The 15,000-nt window shown below is 43.0% G+C and overlaps 1 protein-coding gene across 1 annotated transcript in view; it reads right to left on the bottom strand.

Moving 5' to 3' along the window:
• Positions 1-15,000, bottom strand: part of LOC109866240 (1-phosphatidylinositol 4,5-bisphosphate phosphodiesterase beta-4) — a 138,266-nt gene that overhangs the window by 37,812 nt on the left and 85,454 nt on the right. The window contains exons 5-14 of the mRNA XM_031800169.1: positions 13,122-13,265; positions 11,847-11,926; positions 11,400-11,453; positions 11,232-11,313; positions 9,876-9,976; positions 9,121-9,178; positions 6,600-6,708; positions 1,977-2,187; positions 1,800-1,893; positions 1,397-1,476 (exon numbers count right to left, since the gene is read on the bottom strand). Coding sequence (XP_031656029.1) covers positions 1,397-1,476; positions 1,800-1,893; positions 1,977-2,187; positions 6,600-6,708; positions 9,121-9,178; positions 9,876-9,976; positions 11,232-11,313; positions 11,400-11,453; positions 11,847-11,926; positions 13,122-13,265 — 1,013 coding nt within the window. The remainder of the gene's footprint in view (positions 1-1,396; positions 1,477-1,799; positions 1,894-1,976; positions 2,188-6,599; positions 6,709-9,120; positions 9,179-9,875; positions 9,977-11,231; positions 11,314-11,399; positions 11,454-11,846; positions 11,927-13,121; positions 13,266-15,000) is intronic.

The following is a 15,000-nucleotide window of genomic DNA, read 5'->3' as shown; positions in this document are numbered from 1 at the left end:
TGGTTTTTGCGACTGCACTTGAAGAAACGTTCAAAGTTCTTGACATTTTTCGTATTGACTGACCTTCATGTCTTAAAGTAATGATGGACTGTTGTTTCTCTCTGCTTATTTGAGCTGTTCTTGCCATAATATGGACTTGGTCTTTTACCAAATAGGGCTATCTTCTGTATACCACCCCTACCTTGTCACAACACAACTGATTGTCTCAAACGCATTAAGAAGGAAAGAAATTCCACAAATTAACTTTTAAGAAGGCACACCTGTTAATTGAAATGCATTCCAGGTGACTACGTCATGAAGCTGGTTGAGAGAATACCAAGAGTGTGCAAAGCAGTCATCAAGGCAAAGGGTGGCTACTTTGAAGAATCTCAAATATAAAATGTATTTTGACATGTTTAACACTTTTTGGTTACTACATGATTCAATGTATTTCATAGTTTTGATGTCTTCACTCTTATTCTACAATGTAGAAAATAGTAAAAATAAAGAAAACCACTGGAATTAGTTGGCGTGTCCAAACATTTGACTGGTACTGTAGTTATCAGCAAAGTCAGAGCTTGTAAGAAAAGTGTGAGTGTTAGTTCCATCCCCCCCCCAAAAAAATGGTCATTATATTACAAATTCATAATAGTTACACTGTTACATGTAATTCAATCGGACATAATGGAATAAATAATATTGTCATGTATAATCTTTTTTTAAACATTCTGGATCATTGTGAAATCCTTAGTGCTGTGATTAGCTGACATTTCAGTTAATCATTTTAAACAACTAATTGGCTGATGTCGGTTCAATTATTTGAATCCCATTTAATTCCGTTTTTTCTGTGAAGTCAATGCGCAATGTTTATCTAGAAGAGACTGAAGAACGCACAATGGTCACGGGATATAGAGAAGCTGTCGCTTCATGAGGTATCTCTACCTGAATATACAGTCATAGATGTATGCCTTATTTACTTTCAACTACAAAATAGTGATTTTGTCAGACAGTATAGCAAGCAGCTCTATAGAGATGAGATGATGACATGAAATAACAAAGTCATTAAATTCAACTAATGTAATATGAAATAACAAAGTCATTAAAGTAAACTGTGGGAATTTGAAATAACAAAGTCATTAAAGTAAACTAATGTAATTTGAAATAACAAAGTCATTAAATTAAACTAATGTAATATGCACAACTAAAATGTTTCATTAAAGTAAGGTCATGTGAATAAATGATGGTTAATAAGTAATAAGCAGTAATGGGCTTGTCTACCATCATGGGACTTGTATTACTTGTTTTATTCTGTGTTGTTACAGCCTTCTACCCAAATAACCGTTATTATTTTTTAATAATCGAACCAAAACCAAACCAGCCTCAAAAAGCACTAATCGCTCAGCACTAGAAATTCTACCTGCAGTGGTTTTCAAATGACAGGATCACAGGATACTCAGATGTCACAAAGGCTGTTTCTCTGATGGCTGAGATCACATCCTGTTTGAGGGGGTAAACAACAACATGGGGATTGATGTTAGAACCATTATATATCACATTGAATCCATTATATATCACATTGAATCCATTATGTATCACATTGAATCCATTATATATCACTTGCTATAAGTCTCTGATCTGTGTCTGATCAAAAACAGTAAATTCAAATGGATCTGCAGGTCTCAATTAGATGCCGTATCAATTTATGAACACCAGAGGGTAGACTTACCATATGTAATTTATACAAAAGTTGTGTGAATGATCAGACAAATCTGAATGAGTAAAAGAGTGTTTTGTGTGTGTGTGAGAGTGTGTGTGTGCACCTTAAAGAGGATGTCAGTACACATGGCCTTGCCATGAGTGATGATAGGCTCCTGGTCTTCTCCTTTTCCATCCCAGCAGTCCAGTTCTACACACCTGACATCATACACATACAAAACAGTTTACATACTGTATATAAACACACACACACACAACCCCCCCCACCCTCCCCCACCTACCTGCAGCCGGAGAGCAGAACCTGTCTGTACATCTCCACAGAGGACTTTCCTCCAAACTGTCTCCCGGTCAGGTAGGTGTTGTGGGAGGATGCGATGAAGTAGTGGGCCAGCGGCTGTTCCATGTCCTGGTACAGCTCCAGACAGTCCAGGAACACCGGGGCATTCTCATCTGACATCAGGTACCTGCAGAAACCATCGCTGGACATACGGCCTGGGGGAGTGGAGGAGGGGGAGATGGAGAGTGTGTAAGGGGGTCTGCTAAATGTAACATAAATGACCTGAACCAGCTGAAGATCAGGTACCTGCAGAAACCATCGCTGGACATACGGCCTGGGGGAGTGGAGGAGGGGGAGATGGAGAGTGTGTAAGGGGGTCTGCTAAATGTAACATAAATGACCTGAACCAGCTGAAGATCAGGTACCTGCAGAAACCATCGCTGGACATACGGCCTGGGGGAGAGGAGGAGGGGGAGATGGAGAGTGTGTAAGGGGGTCTGCTAAATGTAACAAATGACCTGAACCAGCTGAAGATCTGTCTTTTTCCGCCATCTATTTCCTGTGTTTGAGGGGTGAAAAAATCCCCTTGTCACTTAAATCTCGATGGATTAATTGCTTTCATTTTACTGTAATGCATTACAGTATGTACCGGTATGTTAGCTAGTTACCATCCTAACATTAGTTGGCTACTAATACATGGAACTTGCCAGGCAGTATATCAACTATATGCTATCTAACTAACTACCCAATGTTAATTGATTTGATTATTCACATCATTCTTAGCTAAGCTGAGAATTTCAATAAGCATTTTTCTACGGCTGGCCATGCTTTCCACCTGGCTACTCCTACCCCGGACAACAGCACTGCACCCCCAACAGCAACTCGCCCAAGCCTTCCCCATTTCTCCTTCTCCCAAATCCATTCAGCTGATGTTCTGAAAGAGCTGCAAAATCTGGACCCCTACAAATCAGCCGGGCTAGACAATCTGGACCCTTTCTTTCTAAAATTATCTGCCGAAATTGTTGCCACCCCTATTACTAGCCTGTTCAACCTCTCTTTCGTGTCGTCTGAGATTCCCAAAGATTGGAAAGCAGCTGCGGTCATCCCCCTCTTCAAAGGGGGGGACACTCTTGACCCAAACTGCTACAGACCTATATCTATCCTACCGTGCCTTTCTAAGGTCTTCGAAAGCCAAGTCAACAAACAGATTACCGACCATTTCGAATCTCACCATACCTTCTCTGCTATGCAATCTGGTTTCAGAGCTGGTCATGGGTGCACCTCAGCCACGCTCAAGGTCCTAAACGATATCTTAACCGCCATCGATAAGAAACATTACTGTGCAGCCGTATTCATTGATCTGGCCAAGGCTTTCGACTCTGTCAATCACCATATCCTCATCGGCAGACTCGACAGCCTTGGTTTCTCAAATGATTGCCTCGCCTGGTTCACCAACTACTTCTCTGATAGAGTTCAGTGTGTCAAATCGGAGGGTCTGCTGTCCGGACCTCTGGCAGTCTCTATGGGGGTGCCACAGGGTTCAATTCTTGGACCGACTCTCTTCTCTGTATACATCAATGAGGTCGCTCTTGCTGCTGGTGAGTCCCTGATCCACCTCTACGCAGACGACACCATTCTGTATACTTCCGGCCCTTCTCTGGACACTGTGTTAACAACCCTCCAGGCAAGCTTCAATGCCATACAACTCTCCTTCCGTGGCCTCCAATTGCTCTTGAATGCAAGTAAAACTAAATGCATGCTCTTCAACCGATCGCTGCCTGCACCTACCCGCCTGTCCAACATCACTACTCTGGACGGCTCTGACTTAGAATACGTGGACAACTACAAATACTTAGGTGTCTGGTTAGATTGTAAACTCTCCTTCCAGACCCATATCAAACATCTCCAATCCAAAGTTAAATCTAGAATTGGCTTCCTATTTCGCAACAAAGCATCCTTCACTCATGCTGCCAAACATACCCTTGTAAAACTGACCATCCTACCAATCCTCGACTTTGGCGATGTCATTTACAAAATAGCCTCCAATACCCTACTCAACAAATTGGATGCAGTCTATCACAGTGCAATCCGTTTTATCACCAAAGCCCCTTATACTACCCACCATTGCGACCTGTACGCTCTCGTTGGCTGGCCCTCGCTTCATACTCGTCGCCAAACCCACTGGCTCCATGTCATCTACAAGACCCTGCTAGGTAAAGTCCCCCCTTATCTCAGCTCGCTGGTCACCATAGCATCTCCCACCTGTAGCACACGCTCCAGCAGGTATATCTCTCTAGTCACCCCCAAAACCAATTCTTTCTTTGGCCGCCTCTCCTTCCAGTTCTCTGCTGCCAATGACTGGAACGAACTACAAAAATCTCTGAAACTGGAAACACTTATCTCCCTCACTAGCTTTAAGCACCAACTGTCAGAGCAGCTCACAGATTACTGCACCTGTACATAGCCCACCTATAATTTAGCCCAAACAACTACCTCTTTCCCAACTGTATTTAATTTTTATTTATTTATTTATTTTGCTCCTTTGCACCCCATTATTTTTTTATTTCTACTTTGCACATTCTTCCATTGCAAAACTACCATTCCAGTATTTTACTTGCTATATTGTATTTACTTTGCCATCTTGGCCTTTTTTGCCTTTACCTCCCTTCTCACCTCATTTGCTCACATTGTATATAGACTTGTTTATACTGCATTATTGACTGTATGTTTGTTTTTACTCCATGTGTAACTCTGTGTCGTTTTATCTGTCGAACTGCTTTGCTTTATCTTGGCCAGGTCGCAATTGTAAATGAGAACTTGTTCTCAACTTGCCTACCTGGTTAAATAAAGGTAAAATAAATAAAATAAATAAATAAAAGGTGTGTAGTGGTTGTGAGTTCTCAATAGACATGGTTAATTCTGCCCATCTACTCCGATTTCAGAGCCCTCTCGTCTGAGTACCAGAGCGCAGAATAACTGATGGATTTACGAAGGCACAACACCCGTTGAATATATGGCCGGGATTACTAAACATTGGCAAAAAAATTGTAATTCAATTGTTGCCAGCAACACAGTTACAGTCACCAACGCTCTGGATAACATGAAAACTGCCTAACCAGCTCTGATTGGGAGAGTAAATGGCGTTAGTGAGTTATTCTCTCATTTGTGTCTGGAAATAGTTAGCCAGTTAGCCTGGGTGCTTGACTGCCGTTGAGGCCAGAACGCTCGGATCAACCCTCCTCCACAGCCAGAGTGTCCTAGAGCGAAACGCTCTGAATTTACGAATGAACAATCTGACAATGCTCTGGTACTCCAGATTGAATTTACGAATGGACAATCTGACAATGCTCTGGTACTCCAGATTGAATTTACGAATGGACAATCTGACAATGCTCTGGTACTCCAGATTGAATTTACGAATGGACAATCTGACAATGCTCTGGTACTCCAGATTGAATTTACGAATGGACAATCTGACAATGCTCTGGTACTCTAGATTGAATTTACGAATGGACAATCTGGCAATGCTCTGGTACTCCAGATTGAATTTACGAATGGACAATCTGACAATGTTCTGGTACTCCAGATTGAATTTACGAATGGACAATCTGACAATGTTCTGGTACTCCAGATTGAATTTACGAATGGACAATCTGACAATGTTCTGGTACTCCAGATTGAATTTACGAACGCATCTGAAATCGTAAAATGTTTAGCTAGTCTTTTGTTGTTGCATAGCAACAGCATCAACTTCCGGTAGACGGGCGACGCTGTATGTTAGTATGGGTATTCAAACACATTTATTGTTTTTCCATTATATCTTCGTCTGGGATTTATCGCACCGTCTAGACACTTAGACGTCTAGGCACCGTCTAGACACTTAGACGTCTAGGCACCGTCTAGACACTTAGACGTCTAGGCACCGTCTAGACACTTAGACATCTAGGCACCGTCTAGACACTTAGACCTCTAGGCACCGTCTAGACACTTAGATCACCAGAAAGAGAAGAAAGATGGGTGTTCATTTTTTATGCAATTAAAAAAAGTAATAATTTAATACAGTTGAAATGTTTATAAATTAGATGCGCTGAATTGAAAGCAACTTTTGAAAATTAACACTCGGATTATAGTGATATTATGTCTGATCTCACAAACAATGTAAAGTATGTTTAGATAGGTGTAATCTAGTGCCAAACATGTTGATTGTTAATCCAATGGTATCCTGCTATTGCCACTCTTGTTAAATTATGCAAGAGAACATGACAACAGTAATTAATAAGGCAGACTAGACAGAACAGGTGAGTGCAGGTAGGGTAGACAGGACAAGTGTTTGTGGTTGACGACAATAGACAATGGGCCTGATCAGACAGCTCAGAGCTTCTGCTCTTTTCTGTCTATAAAAACAAATGCATTGGTGGAAGAGGCAGGGCAGGAGCAAGGAAGGAGGGTGTGGTCAAGCAAGGCATCCCCCGAGTCTAAATGCCTAAAAAGGTTTTATCAGAACAGGCATAGATTAGTTACTCCATTTTGCTTTGGAGAATCCTCACTTTTTCTCCTCCTCTCCATCCACTCCACTCTCACCGTTCTTCTTCACATCTGCATCTCTCTCTACATCCATCTCTCTCACCTTTCTTCTTGAGGTCTGGGTCTCTCTCGTACTTCTCGATGATCTGCATAGCTCGTTTCGGGTCGTAGAAGGGGAACAGGATCTCGTTTAGCCGCGGGTCGCGCTGATTCTGGAGAAAGCAATGATACACAACACCGTCTCACTCACAAGCACATACTGTACACATGCACGTCACTGCACACTAAGGAAATATGTCCCATTCCTAACTTGAGAATTGTGAATGTAACTTAAACCTTTGTGTAAATCCGCCATGGACACTAATGTCTGCTTTTGGCAAAACTTTCAAGAAACTGTTTATTTATTTATTTTACTTTCAAGCAACTTTACGTGCACAAGTCATGTGACCAACTGAGTTTGAACTCGGTTTTTGTCTAGGTAGCACAAGACTATTTTAGCCTGCTGAGCCAATGCCTAGGAATGAACTCCTGGAGCTGACGGCAGCTTTCATGTCTCAAGCTAGCGTTAGGCTACTCATCATGCACCTCTGCTACACACATCAGTCAGGTTAGGATTGGGACCATTATAACAAGAGACTAAACACACACACAGCTGACAAACAACAGAGAGTAACAGTTTAGACTGATACAGTGACAATGTATATAGTACTAACTCCCGTACAAACACATCTTTCATTTGTGCCAAAATGCTACAATTACTGGTACAGAGCTACTGCAATGGGGTGGGTATTGGAGGTGTGTATTAGCCAAAGGTAGGGAACGCGTGTGGTCTCACAAGCAGAGAGGGTAGAGATTCATACATCAGCAGGGATCATAACAACACCACTTGCCACTATAGCAGGTAGCATTCACAGCCTTTGTACTAATGGGGATTCACTTCAGCATTGCACACAGAGAAAAAGCCTCACACACAGTAGATAGAAGTAGAAGCAGGTATGTTTTCAGCCAAAGCAGAGACCACTAGCACAAAAGAAAGTGAATAGGATACCAATATTGATCACTGTGTTGTTGGGAAAGAGAAAGCAAGAAATGCATTTCACTGTGCTAGTGCACGTGACAATAAAACATGTGAAACTTGAAGGCAGGCAGTCAGCAAGTAGACAGAAACCAGACAAAATGGCCAAACAGAAAGACCCTCCCTCCCCAGGTTGCCATGGTTACACAATCAGTCACAAGTAGGCGGGGCTGGGGAGAAATATACTGAACAAACATATAAACGCAACATGCAACAATTTTACTGAGTTTCTATAAAGAAATCAGTCAATTGATATAAATTCATAAGGCCCTAATCTGCCAGGTCGCAATTGTAAATGAGAACTTGTTCTCAACTTGCCTACCTGGTTAAATAAAGGTAAAATAAAAAAAATAAAAAAATCTATTTCACATGACTGGGCAGGGCCACAGCCATGGGTGGGCCTGGATCCCAAGTGGGAGGGCCTACAGTATGGCTGTGGCCCTGCCCAGTCATGTGAAATAGATTAGGGCCTAATGAATTCATTTCAATTGGCTGAAATTGGGGAGCCAGGCCCAGCCAATCAGAAGGGCTTTATTACAGACAGAAATACTCCTCAGTTTCATCAGCTGTCTGGGTGGCTGGTCTCTGACCATCCCGCAGGTGAAGAAACTGGATGTGGAGTTCCTGGGCCGGCATGGTTACACGTGGTCTGTGGTGAGGCTAGTGGGGCGTACTGACAAATTCTCTAAAATGATGTTGGAGGCAGCTTATGGTGGAGAAATTAACATTAAATTCTCCGGAAACAGCTCAATTGGACATTCCTGCAGTCAGCATGCCAATTGCATGCTCCCTCAAAACTTGATAAATCTGCGGCATTGTGTTGTGTGACAAAACTGCACATTTTAGAGTGGCACATTAATCGACTCCTTGATATGCCACACCTGTCAGGTGGATGGAATTTCTTGGCAAAGGAGAAATGCTCACTAACAGGGATGTAAACACATTTGTGCTCAACATTTGAGCCGAAGTAAGCTTTTTGTGCTTAATATTCTAGCTGGTGAAACATGGGACCAACACGTTTATATTTTTGTTCAGTATAGGTCGGGGATGGGGGGAAAGCAGCTGAGAGGGGCAGGATGAAGTTACCCCTACAGACACTGATCTAAGATCAGTTTTGCATTGTATCTCCCAATTGTTCCCCATTTTTCAACTTCATATTCATCATCTCCAGCACCACCACAACATATGTGAAAATGGTGTGTTTCTATGTTTACAGTAACAAATATATAGGAAGATTTGTGTTTCCAATGACATCTGTCTTATTCGTGTGAATTTCACCAATTGTAAGTAGGCATTGCCTACGAATTGCCTTTGTAATATTTTTACAGAACATAGAAACACGCCATTTTCACACATGTTGATGATGGGGAGGTGCTGGAGATGATGAATATGAAGTCGCAAATGGTGAAATGTTCCTTTAAGGATTTGAGGAGGGTCATCTGAAACGGATCCTATATCATTGCCTAAGAGCAACTTCTACCCCGTGTCAGGTGAGAGGGGAGGGGTCAAGCAGTCACACAGAGAAGTTAATGAATGATAAAGAGCTTACTTCATTCAGAAAGCTGACTAACTGGTCTACGTTTAAAAAATCACTTTTGTCCCCATTGCTGCAAAGGAATGAATTAGACAAACAAAATGTTATGTTTCTTAAAAACCCTCTCAGCCAGCCAGTCAGTGACTAGAAAGCAGAAGGTTTTCCTAAAGGGACTGAAGAACACTGCCGTGTTACATTTTATAGCAACGTTTCTGTAACATGGTAAAATCACACCAGGTTGAACATTTACATACGGTTGAGTTAGTTTAAAACAAACGTGTTAATGTGTCACTGTTTAAGCGGGTTTCCCAGAGTTTATTAGTAGAGAAGCTGCAGACGGTTTAATAAATGTTGATCTCTCAACCAAACACCAACATACTTACAACACGTTCTCTCTCACTCTTCTTCTACTCCGTCATTCACATACAGTGTCTACACTACAGCTATCAACACAACAGTTGAACAAACAGCCATTACTAAATATCTCATTACTATCAGAATCACAGCCGGGAAAAATACATAGCAATACAATGTTGTATATATTGTACTGTAAATGTCTTCCCAGTGAGCAAAACTGGATGAAAAGACATCCTTAACTGGGTTGTGTGATTTCAGACCTTGTTACTCCTACACTGACTGCACACTTAGATGTGACTAGCATTGAGGGTGCAGTTAGCTTTCTACAGTAGGCTGAAGGAGAACAGAGTAGCTATTGAGGGTAGAGAGTACAGTAAAAGAGGTCTGGGGAGTAGAGCTAGTTGACAACTCACATTTTGTTGAAGAGTTCCTGGATGTCAGTACGAGGGCAGATCTTCTGAGTCAGGGCGTAGAAGATGTCAAAGGGGAAGGCTGAGTCTTCTATCTCCTCGCTCTGAGGGAGATAACGTTATACACTGAGTGTACAAAACATTATGAACGCCTGCTCTTTCCATGACAGACTAACCAGGTGAATCCAGGTGAAAGCTGTGATCCCTTATTGATGTCTCTTGTTAAATCTACTTCAATCAGTGTAGATGAAGGGGAGGAGACAGGTTAAGTAAGGAGTTTTAAGCCTTGAGACAATTGAGACATTGATTGTGTGTGTGTGCCATTCAGAGGGTGAATGGGCAAGACAACAGATTGAAGTGCTGTTGAACGGGGTATGGTAGTAGGTGCCAGAATTGTTTATGCTCAACAGTTTCCTGTGTGTATCAAGAATGGTCCACCACCCAAAGGACTTCCAGCCAACTTGACACAACTAAAAAAGCATTGGGAAGCATTGGAGTCAACATGGGCCAGCATCCCTGTGGAACGCTTTCCACACCTTGTAGAGTCAACATGGGCCAGCATCCCTGTGGAACGCTTTCCACACCTTGTAGAGTCAACATGGGCCAGCATCCCTGTGGAACGCTTTCCACACCTTGTAGAGTCAACATGGGCCAGCATCCCTGTGGAACGCTTTCGACACCTTGTAGAGTCAACATGGGCCAGCATCCCTGTGGAACGCTTTCCACACCTTGTAGAGTCAACATGGGCCAGCATCCCTGTGGAACGCTTTCCACACCTTGTAGAGTCAACATGGGCCAGCATCCCTGTGGAACGCTTTCAACACCTTGTAGAGTCAACATGGGCCAGCATCCCTGTGGAACGCTTTCAACACCTTGTAGAGTCAACATGGGCCAGCATCCCTGTGGAACGCTTTCAACACCTTGTAGAGTCAACATGGGCCAGCATCCCTGTGGAACGCTTTCCACACCTTGTAGAGTCAACATGGGCCAGCATCCCTGTGGAACGCTTTCAACACCTTGTAGAGTCAACATGGGCAAGCATCCCTGTGGAACGCTTTCCACACCTTGTAGAGTCAACATGGGCCAGCATCCCTGTGGAACGCTTTCCACACCTTGTAGAGTCAACATGGGCCAGCATCCCTGTGGAACGCTTTCCACACCTTGTAGAGTCAACATGGGCCAGCATCCCTGTGGAACGCTTTCCACACCTTGTAGAGTCCCTGCCCTGACGAATTGAGAACGATGGGTGTAAATCAATATTAGGAAGGTGTTCCTAATGTTGATCCGACGACAGCAAGTTACCATAAACAACATCAGACAAACACGCCATGAACACACGCAAGCACACACACACGTTACCTTTCCACTAGGCAGACCCAGTTCCTTCAGAGCCTGAAAGATTCCTTTCTCTGTTTTCCCAGATGCAAACGTCCGTGTGATGCTGAACCAGAGAGGAGAGAGTCAGCTGTCATCACAAAGTTCACCAATCAAATGACTGCTGATAAATGTTGTTACTGTGTCTCTCACGTTCTCACTGGGATCTTGCCGTTCACATTGGTCAGAAAGCACATCCTCATCCAACTGAAAAATAGGAAAGACACAACACATGTTGAGGTGTGTGTGTTCCTGGAAGCAGAACATAGGACGGACGTGGTTGAGGTGTGTGTGTTCCTTGAAGCAGAACATAGGACGGACGTGGTTGAGGTGTGTGTGTGTGTATCTGTGTCTGTGTGTGTAATGTTGTATGAATGTGTGTGTGTGTTTGTCTGTGTGTGTTTACTACTGTGTGTGTGTGCATTTACTACTGTGTTTGTGTGTGTGTTTACTAATGTGTGTGTGTTCACAACTGTTTGTGTGTTTACTAATGTGTGTGTGTTTACTAATGTGTGTGTGTTCACTACTGTGTGTGTGTGTGTGTGTTTACTAATGTGTGTGTTCACTACTGTGTGTGTGTGTTTGTGTGTGTATACTCACTGTTTCTTGAGGCATGTCATAGGACAGACGTTATTGGCTCTGAAGTTGTGGATCACTGACCTCAAACCCTCTGTCCACTTCTGAAAACAAACAAACAAAAGGGTTCACACACACTTCTCTGGCCGTTTGTTTACTCACAGCGTATCTTTTTCTCTGTGTTTATGTGTGTTCTCTCCTCTCTCACAGTGTATCTGTTTACATCTCTGAGCAGCCACAGCTAAACAGCCCGATGCAGGCACACAGCCACCCTGTCTGTGACCAGGGGTCTCCTTCTCTTCTTTCTCCAGACAAATATATGACTCCCACCTGAACTCTCTACCCCACTCCATCCAAGGTGTGTGTGTGTGTACGTGCATGCGCGCGCATGTTTGATTGTGTATGTCTAAGGGCGGGAGTGTGTTGTGGAGAGGTTGGATACGTGTGTGTGTGTGTATTGTTCCCAGGTTATGTTGATGAGAATAACTGTGTCAGCTTTCCAGGTCTACTGCTTAAGGAAACTAGCCCGCTGAGAGTGTGAGATGGTGTGTGTGTACATGTGTGTCTGTATATGAGATAGCAAGAGAATGAGGTAGCATGAATGAACATGTGTGTGTGTATCTGTGTGTGACCTTCAAGCTCGGCTGATGAAGGCCACTCTATGTAGTTTATTATTAATGATTTGGCATTCCGCCTTCTACAGTGTTGACACCCTTTTAACCATTTCCACTCACTCGCTCTCTCCATCTCTCCGTCTTCATCTCTCTGTCTTCATCTCTCTTTCTCTCATGTTTTCGCTATCAACATGTCTTATGATGAATCAAACTAAAACAACTACATCAAACAAGTCATCATCATCAGTTCACTGATATATCATCTGTTGGCTTCTTCAGTAATCACAAAATAAATGTGTCTTCTGGCTGGCTAGAAACAGTTTTCCCTGTCGCCACTAGAGGACAATGTTTAACCAGACTCCTGTAAGGGCTTGATGAGAGAGAGAGAGAGAGAGAGAGGTAGAGAGGTATTTCTCCTCAGCCACTCCACCCCTGGGGCCAGATGAGACGGAACACAGGTGTTCCCAAACCTTTTCACTCAGGGCCACCCTTCCAACATTGGAGAAAATCCCTATTTCTTTGGGCACAAGCACTGTTCATGATACAAGCCTGTGTGTTTGCCTTACCCTAGCACTGTCTGGTAATGTGTATTTACCATAGCTGTGTCAGGCCTGGTTGACCAGATCAGTAATATGTGTAATGTTATATTAATGTTGTATGAATGTTGTATTAGCATTGTGTATACCCTAGCAGTGTCTGGGCTGTCAGCCACCATGTACATGAAGGACAGGTTGACGAGGTCGGTGCCGCTGCAAACACAGATGACACATCCCTCCAGCTCCTCCTCCTTCTTCCCCGCTGCCTCAAACAAAGACAGGATCTTAGGGTCCTACAGAGAGAGAGAGGGAGAGTCTCATCAAATCTTTACAAAACATTATCATTCCATTGATTAACCATTTTATCTGTAAAATCCATTTTTCAATGTAATAGGGAGTAATTGAGGATTCCCCCTTTTGAACTATCTAGTAGAAGCAGAATATCTGTCGTGTGACTGAATCAACTGGATAACAACAGACGATTCATTCCCCCTTTTCAACTATCTAGTACAAGCAGAATATCTGTCGTGTGACTGAATCAACTGGATAACAACAGACGATTCATTCCCCCTTTTCAACTATCTAGTACAAGCAGAATATCTGTCGTGTGACTGAATCAACTGGATAACAACAGACGATTCATTCCCCTTTTTCAACTATCTAGTACAAGCAGAACATCTGTCGTGTGACTGAATCAACTGGATAACAACAGACGATTCATTCTGCAAGGCCAGCTTCTGTTTATGAATGCTAATAAAGACAATTATCATCAATGTGATTCTTTTTTCTGGGTTCTTTGATTTAGCACCAATAGTTCAGTGTGATTGTGTAATTCAGTTAGGAGTCCAACAGAGATCAGCCATGTGATAAGTGGCTCTTTGTCTGTTGTTTACCAAGAAGAACACGTCCCCTTACCATACACACAGGGAGGGACACGGCCTTACACACACCACACACACACACACGTACTCCATGAACAGACGTATGCACACACACACTGTCTCACACCTAGAGCACCTTCCGTTCTGTCAACAATACACACCGGTGTTTGAGTATTTGTTCGGAGCTGTGCAATGGGTTTATTCTCAGACGTTTCAGAGAAAGCCACCTTAATTATAGTCAGGCATCTGTATAAGAACTCCCTCAGGACCCTGGGTCCTTCCATAATTCATGTTGCCCACTTGATGCCAAATATTACACTACAGCAGGATACGACCACGGAATTACTGAGGCAGTCAATATTTAATGGAGGTGAATAGCTGTGTGTGTGTGTGTGTGCCTGTGTTGCTGTGTTCAGCCCTGATGTTCATGAAAAGAATACTCTGTGGTTAATGTTGGCTCTATCTTCAACAAATCCTTTCTGGTTACAGAAAGCAGAAAGGTCTTTCAGCAAAACATAACAGCCTAGACATTGACATACACAGCTTTCAATCCAAGAGTACTGAATAGCGTTTTGTCTGTTGGAAATACATTTTTATCGAGTCAACTAACTATATTCTAGAGGAATTGTTACAGTATCCCTCCCAGGTAAGAAACATCATCCAAGGTCAAATAACAGGCTTTAGATACAGCTAGAAACCTGGAGGGTTGTAAACATTAAAGTATTCAATATTTAATGTTGCTGAATGTAGATGTACTTGGACTAGGATCTGAAGGGCAACGAGCAACAGTAACCTATATTTCACCAACATTTCCTTCAGCATTCACTACTACTACTGATCAATAGTGTATTAACGGTGGAGGGAACAGTGACTCAGACTAACTCTGTTCTGTTGCCTTGGCCACTTCAAGTACCGCTGCCCTTAGTGACGTCACCGTCACCCCTATTATGACTTGGCCCTCAGGCTGGAATGGTAGGGTCGTAAGATCGAGGAGATGGAGAGAAAGACGGAGAGGTAGAGAGTAAAAAAATAGCGGGTGGGAAGGCATGAAGGTTGTTTGAAAGAGGGATGGACAGAGGGTGGGAGGGAGGGTGGGATAGAGGGAGGGAGGGAGGGATAGAGGGAGGGATAGAGGGAGGGAGGGAGG

The sequence above is a fragment of the Oncorhynchus kisutch genome, linkage group LG21 (genome assembly GCF_002021735.2).
Source record: "Oncorhynchus kisutch isolate 150728-3 linkage group LG21, Okis_V2, whole genome shotgun sequence".
NCBI classification, from domain to species: Eukaryota; Metazoa; Chordata; class Actinopteri; order Salmoniformes; family Salmonidae; genus Oncorhynchus; species Oncorhynchus kisutch.
Note: the sequence above shows the minus strand (reverse complement) of the source record. Positions and strands in the feature narration are given on the sequence as shown.